This window comes from Capsicum annuum, chromosome 1 (genome assembly GCF_002878395.1).
Source record: "Capsicum annuum cultivar UCD-10X-F1 chromosome 1, UCD10Xv1.1, whole genome shotgun sequence".
In the NCBI taxonomy this organism is placed as follows: Eukaryota; Viridiplantae; Streptophyta; class Magnoliopsida; order Solanales; family Solanaceae; genus Capsicum; species Capsicum annuum.
Window position 1 is genome coordinate 14,281,710 of NC_061111.1, and position 13,844 is coordinate 14,295,553.

At 35.0% G+C, this 13,844-nt stretch overlaps 1 protein-coding gene and 2 non-coding genes across 5 annotated transcripts; 2 read left to right on the forward strand and 1 right to left on the reverse strand.

Annotated features, from left to right (window-relative positions):
* Positions 1–662: 662 nt before the first annotated feature.
* TRNAM-CAU lies at positions 663–734 on the forward strand. Its single transcript has one exon. It is a non-coding gene; the product is annotated as a tRNA-Met (tRNA).
* Positions 735–1,795: 1,061 nt separating this feature from the next.
* TRNAL-CAA lies at positions 1,796–1,867 on the forward strand. The gene has a single exon. It is a non-coding gene; the product is annotated as a tRNA-Met (tRNA).
* Positions 1,868–2,973: 1,106 nt separating this feature from the next.
* Positions 2,974–12,285, reverse strand: LOC107868921 (lon protease homolog 2, peroxisomal). Of its 3 annotated transcripts, XM_047394267.1 has the most exons (18): positions 11,904–12,202; positions 11,233–11,324; positions 10,843–10,955; positions 10,182–10,290; positions 9,804–9,973; positions 9,581–9,672; positions 9,184–9,363; positions 9,008–9,091; positions 8,317–8,444; positions 7,956–8,157; positions 7,673–7,879; positions 6,342–6,472; positions 5,754–5,967; positions 5,283–5,585; positions 4,597–4,791; positions 4,062–4,307; positions 3,737–3,838; positions 2,974–3,490 (listed from the first exon to the last, which is right to left on the reverse strand). In XM_047394267.1, exons 2-18 carry the CDS (start codon positions 11,289–11,291, stop codon positions 3,407–3,409), a joined length of 2,619 nt encoding a protein of 872 aa, XP_047250223.1. In that variant the 5' UTR covers positions 11,292–11,324; positions 11,904–12,202; the 3' UTR covers positions 2,974–3,406. The 3 variants fall into 3 exon arrangements, with proteins under 3 accessions (XP_047250223.1, XP_047250215.1, XP_047250221.1); XM_047394259.1 differs by lacking the exon at positions 11,233–11,324 and having other exon boundaries at positions 11,904–12,285; XM_047394265.1 differs by lacking the exon at positions 11,233–11,324 and having other exon boundaries at positions 9,184–9,357; positions 11,904–12,203.
* Between the last annotated feature and the right edge of the window lie 1,559 nt (positions 12,286–13,844).

Genomic DNA, 13,844 nt, shown 5'->3' on the forward strand with positions numbered 1-13,844 from the left:
TGTTATTTGTGATGTCTTCATTTCTGTTTTCTCCTTTTGGATCTGTCATATATGCGTTACTTGAGCCAAAGGTCTTTCGGAAACTCTCTCTCTACCACCATAAGGTTGCTAGACACACCTATCTTATACAATTGAACACGTAGAAACATGTGTCCTCTGTGGCTCGAATAGCCACGTAGATATCATGTAGGATGCTTGAGTCAAATGATTTTACGTAAAGAAACTAGTTAATTCTCTCTGTTTTAGATTTTGCGGGAGTTTATAGGAGGGAGGGTTTGGAGGATATCGCCATGGCTATGACACAATGTAAGGATTAAGAATATTATGTGTAACTTAATTTCAAAAGGTAGCTCAAGTTATGAGGATTGTCCGAGATTAATAATATTCATGCACTTCATCAATGTGTGAGGTGGCAAATATTAGTAGTCAAAGATCGTGGATGGATCTCACTGCAATTCAAATTTTTAAAAAGGTCTTATGAGCTCATTGTCAAAATTACACAAGAGAAAGTGTGGGAATAATTATTTTTTAAAAAAATAAAAATAATAGGTCGGTTCATTATTAATTTCTAATACCTAATTAAATCTAATAATGTTGGTGATTAATTTAGCACAAAATCTATCAAGGACAATATAATTATGCTAGGCTAGAAGTAACAACAAATCAGAGTGGCGCAGCGGAAGCGTGGTGGGCCCATAACCCACAGGTCACAGGATCGAAACCTGTCTCTGATACTTTTGGTCACTCTTTTTTTTTTTCCTACTCAGTCTCATTGAAAAATTCATCGTTTGATTTTCACTTTTTGTTCGAAGTAAACTATAATGATGGCTTATTTATATGATATGAATCTTGAGCCGAGAGTCTATCGGAAATAACCTCTCTACTTCTTCGGAGGTAGTGGTATGAACTACGTACATCTTACCCTCCTTAAAATACACTGCATTTGCTGTTGTTGTTATTTATATGATATGATTTTCCAAGGAAGACGTGTCAATTGACTACTCTTGAACAAAACTGGCATCCCTAATTATCAATTGAATGCTCCATCCTCCATTCATAACTTATCTCAAGGGTCTTGACTTATCGAACACTTTCTATGCTACAACTGTGTCTAAGTAACAAGTGTCCAACATGTTAAATCCTTAAATAAAATGTCCAAATTTAAAAAAAGGTGTCAAGTTTGAGGGAGGGCCCTTATTATGAATCCACTACACCACTGATTTAAGCTCCGACATTTTTAATGTGTTGAAGGAAAGCCTTGGAGTAACTGATCCAACTGAATAAGATAGTCTTCACACTTAATTCATAAACCATTGAGAGAAAAACCTTCCTCCAAATGTTGTGAAACCTTGGATGTTAGGTTGCTCTCTGTTGTAGATTTGGTGAGAGTTCATAGGAGGAGGGAGGGCTTGGAGGATATCTCCATGGCTATGATACAATGTAAGGATTATCAACATTATTTGTAACTTAATTTCAAAAGGTAGTTCAAGTTGTGAGGATTGTACGAGATCATGTTTTATCAACTTCATCGACATGTGAGGTGGTAACTATTAGTAGTCAAAGATTGCGGATAGGTCTTAGTGTGATTCAAATTTAAGAAAATGGCTTAATACAGTTATTGTCTGAATTACACAAGAGAAAGGGTGGGGATAATTATTTAAAAAAATAAAAATAAAAATAATAGGTCGGTTCATTATTAATTTCTAATACCTAATTAAATCTAATAATGTTGGTCACAAAATCTATCATAGACAATTAACGAATAAAAAAATTATGGTAAATAAAATGATATTTAATCAGAGTGGCGCAGCGGAAGCGTGGTGGGCTCATAACCCACAGGTCACAGGATCGAAACCTGTCTCTGATAATTTTGGTCACTTTTCCTTCTTTGCCGTTTTTCTCTTTTCTAAACTTTTTTTTTCTACCCAGCCTCATCGAAAAAACCATCTTTTAATTTTCACCTTTCGTTCGAAACAAAATATTATGTTGACATCATTTTCTTTTTTGTCTGTCCCAAAAGAGAATGTTACCTTTCTTTATTTGGTATTTTTTTAAGACACAATTTCACTTTTATCCTAAGTTCCACTTAATTAAAGATACTAGTAGTACATTTTTTAATAAAGGATAATTTGATAAATATCAAGTTTTTTCTTATTTTTTAAATTTCGTACCCGGTTAAAGTATGACACATAAAATGAAATGGAGGGAGTATGATTTTCCAAAGAAGAGGTGTCAATTGACTCTTCTTGAACAAAACTACCAGTGTTGGGCATCCCCAATTATTCCTTGAGTGCTCCATCCATAACTTAAGGGTCTTGACTTATTGGACACTTTGTCTATGCTACAATTGTGTCCAAGTAAACAAGTGTCCAACGTGTTAAATCCTTAGATAAAATATCCAAACAAAGAAAAGGTGACAAGTTTGAGGAGGGCCCTTATGAATCCACTACACCTACTGATTTAAGCTCCTGCATTTTTAAATGCGGTGAATGAGAGTCATAGAATAATCGATAAAGTTGTTTGCTATGTAATCAGAAAGCTACGAGTTCAAGCTTTGAAACAACCTCTGATAGAAATACAAGGTGAGGTTGCGTACAATACACCCTTATGGTGAGACCCTTCCCCGGACCCTGTTCATCGCTCAGTTTTAGTGCATTGGGCTGCCCTTTTTTTCATTTTTAACTGTGTTAATCTCACCCTTCATTTTAATGACGTTATTTCATCCAATTTTGACTCATCATTTATTCAGCTGCCTGATCAACGACTTTGAATAGAATTCAGCAATTTCATTTGTGCAATTTGAAGTTCCAAAACAATGGCTATACCTCAAAAACGTAACCAAAATGTGGTCATTAGACATCAGTTCTACTAGTACTATTGCTTCTTTTGCACAGTGCTGTCACCAGCCTAAGAGGACCACGGAAGAAATATGAGTAACAAAAAGATTACAATATGGTTAAGGTGAAGGCAAAATTATTGTAAAATGGTTCTTTTCTGAAAGGGGAAGAAACTTAAATAATTGTTTGGAGCTTAAACTCAGGACCTGCCTGCAACTACATACAAAAAAATAACTGCAGATTACATACGAATGCCTGGAAAACAAGCACCACCATGCCTGGCCGTGTCGACTTAAATGAAAGCTTGCTTATACAGAGTGAAATTTTGGAAAATATTCAAAAGAAAAAAGAAAGAATAATCATTTATAAATACAGCTGAATAAGAGGCAAGAATAATACATGGAGAACATTTTCAGAGACCTCTGTTAAGTATGTTCTTGAATATATGGTTATGCGTTGATCCTGTTAACATTTCTTTTTATGCATAATGAGCTCTGGCCTCCGATATACATGCCCGAACTGTTTTTGTTGGCAGAGTTTCTCTGTTAGCTAAGGGGGGAAGTCTATTTTCATAATTTTGAATGCTGTCTCCACGGGCAACCACCTTCAAATGCTTGGTCCAGCACATCTTCCACACGTTTAGCAAGTATTATCTATCAAGCAAAAAAATCATTAAGATTTAACATTACTATGTGAAAATAAAGGTTTTATGACTTTTAACAATGCTTATACGATAGACAAGAATGAAAAAAAGGAAAGAAAACATTAACTTTTTGCGCATTAGTGTGTGTGGATTTAAAGTCTCTTGTTAAAACTTAGTTAGACCACTAATTTTATTGAAACATCGTACTCTCACTAAACATGAAAATGTTCACAAAAGAGTAATACTTGTTAAATACCTCAAGACTTGAAAGCACAGTCGCTGGGACTTCCACCAGGTCCTTCAAGTTCCTCTCTGGTAGTATAACTCTTTTAATACCGTATCTATGGGCAGCCAAAACCTGTATGGCACATTGTGAGTGGAACTAGTCAGAATAAGACCTCTTATTTGAGTATCGAATACACCAAAAAGTGAAGACATATGGGCATTTTCAGATAGCAGACAAAAATTATATAACCCCACACGCATCACAAAACGGAGGTTGTACTGGAGCAGAAGTGTTCACGAGACATATAATAGGGGAGTTTTCAGTGGAAAAATATTGTGCCAAGTTGGAAGCACACCTTATCCTTGACACCACCAACAGGCAAGACCATACCACGGAGAGTCATCTCTCCTGTCATTGCTGTGTCTGCTCTTACTCTTCTTTTACTGAACAATGAAACAAGTGATGTAACCAGGGTTACACCAGCTGAGGGTCCGTCCTTGGGTACAGCTCCGGCGGGGAAATGAATGTGAATATCTCGGCCCTCTAGAAGATTAGTTTCTTCAGAAATAGCTAGCTTCAGTTCTGTGGCTCTGGCACGTACCTATATATACAAACAGAAGATTCTTTAACAAGTGAGTAAGAACTGCTTAGATCTATGACTACTATCTTTTCAATTGGTTCAATAAACTAAAATGTCTAAGCAGTAAGATTATATGATCGTTTGCGAAGTTTCCACTTGTGCAATGTAGTTCAGTAAGATCATGTAACATTTGACCACACATTAAGCTTTTATTTTCAAAGCTAACCATTAAAGGATGTACACAACACCAAATGATATTACTTGTATTGATTATTTCCAGAACAAAACTAAGGGCAAGAAAGGAAGTTACCCATGTCAATGCAATCTGAGCAGATTCTTTGATAACATCCCCAAGTTGGCCAGTGAGATGAAGATCACCTTTTCCCACCATTGCTGTGGCCTCTACAAACTGAACCTCTCCACCAAATGCTGTCCACACCAGTCCAACAGATACACCAGGATTGGCAACTCGTTCTGCTGTTTCTCTGTCATCATACCTAGGTGGCTGCACAGCAAATCACAATGTTAATATCACATATCGGAAAAAATAATATGTACTGTCAATTAGGCATGTCATATGAAGTAATGGAGAAACATTGAAGGTCATGACGGGCCACATTAGAGGTAATGTGTCCAAGTATTTTGGGCATCCCTTTAACTAAAACCCTTTTTCAAATATCATTAAGAAAATGGACCTTGGGCCTAACTCAACCGCAAAGCTAGCTGATGAAGTGAGGAACTGAGGATTGTCCAAGATCATACAAGGAAATATGATATTAACATGGGGGAATTCACCAACTGGGATGGGTCCGGTAGGTATCAGAAGAAAATGGCACTCGGGCCCAACTCAACCCAAAAGTTAGTTTATGATTTGAAGATTGTCCAAGACCATATAAAAAGATGATACACCATTTCCTCTATTAATGTGAGATTCTTAACAAATAGTACAGATATAATTACTCTGACAATGACAGAGGGGATGGAAAAAATACTTACACCAAGCACCTTTTCTACCATAGGTTCATCAACCACCATAGGTGAGGCAACCTTAAACGCATCGGAGATATCATGATTATTGACACCCATAGGGATAACTTCCATTTCAACCTCGGCGCTCTCAGCAAGTTTGCCATCCAACAGTGGTGAAGAAAGGCGTTGCACATCTTTGGAGAAAGGAACTAAATGCTCTTGTTCTGCAACTTTGACCGCAGCTGCACGTGCTAAGGCAGCTAAATTCCTTTCTAGATTACGTACACCTGCTTCCCTCGTGTACCTTTGGATTACAAGTTTCACCATATCCTGCCATATCCATATACCAATACAGAAATCATGCAAGTTGTCAGTTTCTTTATCAGAAAGAGGTTATATGCAGAATATGCAAGAATAAGTGAAACCAGTATGCAATCATAAGATGCACTTAAAGAAACATAAAGCATGCTACAACAATTGTTCTCACGATTTCAGTACCTCGGGTATCTGAAGGAAATCAGAACTTAAACCATGCTGATCAAGAACTCGAGGAATTAAATGCCTGATTGCTATCTTAAGCTTTTCTTCTGGTGTGTATCCAGGCAGCTCAATGACTTCCATTCTGTCCAAGAGTGGGGGAGGAATTGGCTGCATCCTGTTTGCAGTTGCCACAAAGATAACCTTTGATAGGTCAAATGGCACATTCAAATAGCTAAATTTGAATTAAGGAATCACTGCTAACACACATGTAAACTCAAGTTTGTGATATTATTTAAATAAATAAGAATCAATTAGCCAAGAACTATACAACCGTCTTTTCAGCAGTTTGTGAGAACACCAGCAGGTAGCCTCATATAAACTATCAAATATGGAATATGGTATGCAATGACAGCCAGGAAAGATTAGACATAAATATCCATGTTTGCTAAATAAACAGGCAAAAGAGGATTCCAAGGCCCAACTTAATCCTAACCACGACACAAACTATCAGATACTTGAAAAGTGAAAATGCAAATGTATCATAGCTGGAACCATTGGATCCAAATAAATAGCAAAGAAAATACAAAAACAAATATGAAAGGATACTGATCATTGAATGTTTTATTCTGTTCGGTATCAAGAACCTCCAGTAATGCAGATGCAGGATCTCCCCTCACATCAGACCCAGTCTTGTCAATCTCATCCAGCAGCATAACAGGATTGCAAACAGCTACTCTCTGAAAGTTTAAACCTTAAATTACACTTCAACAAATGAGAAACCAATAAAAATCCTTCAGCTCTTGTGCTTCTATAGAGTAGAAAGACGACGTATCTATTGTCAAAAATTAGTGTAGACTAGATACATAGTGTTACTATGAAGAAATTCTTCAGCTAAACAATGTAACACATCCAAAGTTTTGTTTTTTCTAAAGTAAAATATATTCTCGCTGCATTTAAAACTGCAGTAAAGACCTTAAGAGAAAGATGCCAGTTACTTTCTTTATCTCGTTACTTAAGAGCAACAAACTTCTTGACATAATACTGGGAATTCGTACGAAGGCAGTAGTCAAGAGAGGTGGCTTCAGCATTAGGGGCTAAAAGTTAACATGAAGCTCCAGGACATCAGAACCAAGCCTAAACTTGACAGTGTTTGTTAACTGTTATCGAAATTGCTCCTCATATACTAAAACTAACACAACTCAAGCTCTGGATGGAACAGACAATCCTTTGACAACCAAGCAGGAGCATACAATAGGATCTATGTCTAGCGTGGAAACTACATCAAACTATAACGCAAGCAGGTCAAAATAAAAACACATCACTTGTTCACTATGCTAGATGGATCCTTCAAAAACCAGTGGACTCATGCCGGTCATACAAAATTTGGGTGTGAATGTGGAAAATACACCATATTTATTCTTCACCAAGGGTGCATAGACTACAAAAATCGCCGAGAACCATACACTGATTATGGTTTGGGCTTTGATATGCATTTATACACACACAAAGTACTAGAAATTTTACAGTTCTAAACGACAATTTTTTTTAATGAAGGTCATTCTGTCAGACAATTTAATGAAATAAACTTCAGGTACTTAAAAAAATTTATTTCTATAAGTTTTGATTCAATGATTTTCAGATTAACTATATGCGTCTATTCATTTTATTCTATGAATCTTATTGTATCTCAACACCTGCAAGAGTACTCCTATCCATGTCCTCAGATTTAGGTGATGACGAATCTTTCAGATCCACATATCCAGATAAAACACCCATATGACCTAGTAACATGGCTAATTCCTAATCCTGTTGATTTTTTCTTTAGAACTTCTCTTTCCAGGATAACTTAGTTGAAACTGTATTCAAGATCTTGCAAACAGCAGATACAAAATGAAATGACAGAAATCATCAAAACTTGCAGAAAGTAAAGTCTGCACCTTCAACCCATCAATAAGACGCCCAGGCATGCTTCCAATATATGTTCTCCTATGCCCTCTGATATCGGCCTCATCTTTGACACCACCAAGGGAGATGCGTATAAACTTTCTGCCCAGAGCAGCAGCAATAGAAGAAGCCAAAGATGTCTTCCCAACACCTGGTGGACCCACAAAGCACAACACAGGACCTCTCGCATCTGGTTTGAGCTGCATTTAATGTTCAATTTACATCAGATAAAATCAAGGGATATTTTACATATGAAAGTACCAGATAAGAACCAACCTTCCGAACAGCTAGATATTCGATTATCCGTTGTTTGACCTTCAATAAACCATAATGGTCAGCATCAAGACGCTCTTTTGCAGCTTTTAAATCCAATTCAAGTTCTGGGCTGGCCTTCTCCCAGGGAAGATCAGCAAGTAGTTCCAGATAAACACGAGAGCTATTATAGCCAGGTTGCTGAGGCTGCATTTTTTTGAGTCTCCTGATATAGGAATTTGGAGTAAAAATTAAGAGTAGAATTGTATTCCTCCTTTCCTTTCTCATTGTAATCACTCTTTTTTTGTTATTTTGACAAAACAATGAGGATGGTCCAAATATAAGTTAAACTCATGAAGGACATTTTGAGTTTCAAATAGTGTACCTTAGTTCCCTCAGAGCATGTTTCCAGATACTTGCAGGCATTCCTGCTCCTTGCATCTTCCTCTCCAATGCAACCAAATCATCTTCTTCATCATCATTGTCACCAAGTTCCTCCTTTATGGCCTTCATCTATAAGATGATTAAGAATCACCAAACAGAAGCAAAATGAGTAACCAAAGAAGGTCAATTTCCATCGGAACAATCTGTTCCTGTCCTCAGAGGATTAGGACAAAAGGACTTCAATCATACAGACCTCAATATAATAAGGACGATTTACCGCTCTTGAGCCAATATGACAGGAAGAAACAGAAGGGACAACAAAAGTAAGAAGCATATTAAGACATATTCTAATAGTGTTTTGGCAGGCATGCTAGTGCGTGACTAACATTTCCCAGAAACTTTGGTAGCAGTGGCAGACGAAGGGCAACAAGCGCGCAGTAAACAGATGGCCATCAGGTTTTGAAATGTATACCACCTTATCCTTACTTAACAGTCTTCGGAAAATAACACAATGATAGACTTCCAACAGACCCCAAAACCCAATGCAAAACTCCTCTGAAGTTACCAAAGATTAGAAAGGTGTTGACAGCAAATACTCCCACTTCTTCGACAGTTCTCATCGCATAGAAAAGTGGCAAAACTTAAAATCAACTCTCAAAATATTGAAGAAGATATCAAAAACACAAAGATACCTGTTGTCGCAACAGAAATTCTTTCTGAGACTTCGATAACTGCCCCTCAACCTTTTGGGTGATTTTCTCTGCTACACGAATTGACTGGACAAGCAAAGGGTAGATAAGATGGCTCGAGTGCATGAAATGAAGAAGCAACACATTCAAACACAAAAGCACAACAAACAAATCGATACCTGTAGATGCCTATCAACGAGCTCAGTAGCTTTCGAAAGCCTTACTTTAACATCAACAGAATCCAGCATGGATAGTTGTTCCTCAAAGCTTATCTCAAAACTAGCTACAAAAATATCAGCCAATTTATGGACAGGGACCGTCTCCAGAAGAACCTTCGTTCTGCCACCAGTCTTCTGCTTCTGTCGAAGAAAGATCAGCCACACATATATTATTAAGATTAAATGGGTCATCAGCTACCATATTTTCAACTTAGACATAATATGCTGGACGTCTTTTTAAACTTTTTAGCTACTATATAGAGGTAATTGTTTTACTAGTCGCAACTTAATTGTGCTACAAGGAAATTCAGCAAAGCAGGGAAGTCGTTGTAAAGAAAATCTAAGCCTCAATTTTTACCTGCTCAAGAATGGAAATGAGCTCCATCGCAGTGGCTTTAAATTGACGAGACAATGCCACGAATTCTTGATCTTGCTCAATTAACTCCATCTCTGATCAAGACAATAAAAATCTAGCACTTCAGAATTCCAGTATGTCATTATTTTCAATATTAAGCACCACCTCCTGTCTTTTGGTTCCTAAATATGTCCAGTAATCTAAAGAAGAAGAACAAAATTCTTACCACCCTTGGTCATATCAAGAGAAGTGATCCGTGCTGTATAATACGTTCCTCTGGTACTAAGCTCCTGCACATTGAATCTGCATAAGCCCTCTAGTACAACTATGTATGTAACTCTGCCACTTGGTTTCTCAACTCCTCTCGAGAGATGTAAAGCACGGGCTGCAACTCCCCTGAGTTGAGATAAAATTGTTAAACTTCACAAATGCTTTAACAAACACGTAAAAGAGGGGGGCTTACAAAAGAAAATTGGTAATGCACATGCTAATTCGTCATATAATGAGTAAACATACATAAAATATACAATAGCCATATGGCATATAACAAACCAGGGCATCTATGTCAATGCAATATAGAGGTAATGCATCCTGATGTATATACCTATCATGCCAGTGTATAACTTCCTGTTGATTTTTTGAATCAAGCTTGTGATTTTCTGATATACCAGCCTGATTTTTCAAGCCTCGTTCAGCTGATTCTCCACCCACGCCTGCAGTAATTACAACAACAAAATTCAACAGACATAAATATACTATCTTACCATTCAATTTGCTTGAACTACTGATCTTTACAATTCATCCTGGTTTATTAACCCGTTTCTATAGGAAACCAAAGTTTCCACCCCTAAGTTACTACTTTAAGTCACTTTTGCATTCTCGAGATATCTTCATAACATATACCCCCTCTGTTTCAATTTTTCAACTGGGTTTGACTTGGTACGGAATTAAGAAAGTAAAGAAGACTTTTGGATCTTGTGATCTTTGAATGTACCAAAAAGCCCTTTAATCTTGTGGGCTTAAACATGTCACATAGAAAGTTGGAATTAAAGAGTTGCCAAAAAAGGAAAGGCACTTCCTTTTGTTAACGGACTAAAAGGGGAACTAAGATAAACAAATTAAACCAGAGGGAGTAACAAATTACATCCTGTATCTTTTTTATCAAGTAACAATTCCCTCAAATAGGCCTCAGTACAAAAGTTCTTTGAGAAAGAGGTTCTTCTTCTTCTTTATTCAGCAGTAAAATTCAGAATAAGGAAAATCACCTGAAGATACTGCAGTACCCGAAGTGGCAATCTCAGCTGAATCTCTAACGGGTAATATTCCAATCAGTCCCTTCTCTTCTCTCTGCCATAACTCCTGCTCCACCAACTTTACACTGCAAAACACAGACTAATTTATATATAAGAAAAATAGGAACACTACTCAATATCCTTTGATGTATGCTCTCCACAACAATCATTTACACAATGTATTGTGCAATAACCTATATCAAAAAAAAAATGTATTGTGCAACATCAGCTTCAAATCATACATAAAAGTGGTTATTTCACATCATATCCAAACAAAAGGACAGCCAGATGCGCTACAGCTCCCGCTATGAGTGGGGGTCCAGGGAAGGACCAGACAACAGGGTCTATTGTACGCAGTCTTACCCTGCATTTCTGCAAGAAGTTGTTTCCATGACTTGAACTCGTAAACCTCCTCGTAACATGACAGCAACTTTACCAGTTACTTCAAGGCTCCCCTTCACATCACATTCAAACAATTAAGTAAAATTTAGCCAGCAGTGTTTCCGAGAACTGCAAATCTTCGCTCAAACAATCGTTGTCAACATCTCCGCTAAAGCTAACAACTTTAAATGAACTAATATATAGCAGAACAGCACAAGTCAAACCTAGAAAGAACAATCCTCAAATTCAACCACTTCAAAATCCATCTACATACCAAAAAGTCAACGAAACCAGTAATCCTCACATCAATTCCCAAACAAGTACTTCCTCCGTCCAAATCATTTCCACCGTGAATTCCGACACAGAAGCTTTCATTTTTTTCTAAATAAAATTAAAATATTTGAAAACTTTACAATAAATTAATAACTTTAAATATCTAAAAAGTCATATTAACTCAACTCTCGAAATTCGAACTGTTCCACATAAATAAAATTGTTATGTACAGCTCAAGTACACTCATAAAAAAGCCAAAAAAAAAAAAATAACAAAAATAAAATAAATAACTCCAACTAAAAACAATACAATTCACAAATTGTAAATTATAAATTATAAATTTCCACAATAAAAATACCAAAATCTTATTGAATATCAACCTGCTAGGTGAAGTACAGCGAATTCTAATGATCGCACCAGGTAACAATACTTTGTTCCTAAATGGAAGAATCGCTAAACGGCTCGGAAGATCCACAGATTCCGCCATAGTTTTTCTTAATTCACCAAGGGAAAAAAAAACACTCTTCTTCCTCTTTGTGTGTAGCTTTGAGAAAATCGGATATATATTTATACACAGAAGAGTGGAAAAAAATTACAGGAGTGAGAATAAGGGAAGTAACCAAGGAGAGGTGCAGGTTGAACTCTGTAATAATTCCTTCAAAACGACGACGGTTTATTCAACATTTTGTTTTTGTTTATTTATTTGTTGTCGTTTTCGTTGTTGTTGTTTTTTTAGTGTTAATTACTTCCTCAGTCTATGTTTATTTGTCAGTTTCAATTTGACATATATCTTATAAAATGATTATATGCTTTAAAGAGTATTTGATATCAAAAATAAAAATGAAATAATAAATTATTCATTAATTTATTAATTTTTAAAATTAGACGAACACTATTGTTAGTATGGTCAATGGTAGATTGGTAAAGATGCATAAAAATAGAAGTACTGTTTTTTGGCTCCTCCTGATTCATTGCATTGTTTATTTAGTGGATTATTTTATTTTAATTGGATCTTAACAAGTGGCAACTAATCATGACTAATTATAATGAGAAGTTAAACGAATTGGAAAACTATGTTGATAAGTTTGTCGCTCATTCGCTGCAGGGGTGTACAAACTAAATCATCAAATTAAATTGAGAAAAAAAAATTATTTGATTTGGTTGGTTTGATATTTGAAAAAAAAAATGATCATTCTTGATTTGGTTTGGTGTTAACCAAAAAAAGTCAAACCAAACTCAAATCAAACCGACATAATATATATATGCATGTATATAATTTAATTTTTTATACATAAAATATTAATTATAATCTACTTTTTAAATATTTTTCAATTAGTTTTATTAATTTTCAATATTTAGAAAGTAGATGTATATATCTATATCTATATCTATAATCTATAATATATTAAAAGATCTATATCTATAATCTATAATATATTAAAAGTATAAAGGGCATTAGAAATGTTGTTTAAACTTTTTGTCTTTCATTAAAAGTCTTTGTTTTAGACAAAATCATCTTTTGACTATTTTTTTCTAATATTTAAGAGTTAAAAATTAATTAAATATATTTATGGCAAAACATTTCCTTATTAGAAGTCATGAGAATTTTAATATTTTTTTCTAATTTAAGAGTTAAAAATTAATTAAATATATTTACGGTAAAATCTTTCTTTATTAGAAGTCATCAAAATCAATGACAACTGATACTTTTTTTCACCATTTTAAGAATTCTAAGTCAGCTAAATTTGATTTTAAAAAGATTTGAAAAATTAGAGATAAATATAAAACTATTAGAATAAAAAAAATTTAAGAAGTACCAGATTTTTAAAAGTTTTAAATACGTAATAGGAATGTAACAATGATTTTATAAAGATTTGACTTTAAAAATAAGAAAGTATTTTAAATATAAAAAAAAAAGAAAAAAAAATCGTAACACCAATATGGTTCAAATTGATTTCATTTCTCTTAGCACGTGGCAACAAGTGAAAAAGGTATTATATGACAAACGCAAAAATAATGATATATCAACCACTTGAAATTTGTAGTGGTAAAACATATATGTGTATATGTTTATATTTGCATTATTATATTAAAGTGTGACAATTTTTTAAAAAGTGATTTGAACTTTTACGCTTTATTAAAAATCTCTGCAGTAGGCAAAATTATTTAATTTTAAATAATCAAATGTTACACGTGCGACTAAACTAGTATGTATATATTGGATTTTGGATCATTTTATTAGCAATTAATAGATAAATATTACAATTTAAAAGCCCAAATATGTATATATATATATATATATATATATATACATATTTGGG

Bases quoted from the DNA above. Each gene is read 5' to 3' on its own strand.
- LOC107868921 (XM_047394259.1), bottom strand. From the start codon at position 12,010: ATGGCGGAATCTGTGGATCTTCCGAGCCGTTTAGCGATTCTTCCATTT. The intron at 9,673-9,803 runs GTAAGAATTTTG...TGTCTTGATCAG, and splicing joins TCTTGATATGACCAAGGGTG to AGATGGAGTTAATTGAGCAA. The intron at 8,445-9,007 runs GTATCTTTGTGT...ATCATCTTATAG, and splicing joins AATTTCTGTTGCGACAACAG to ATGAAGGCCATAAAGGAGGA.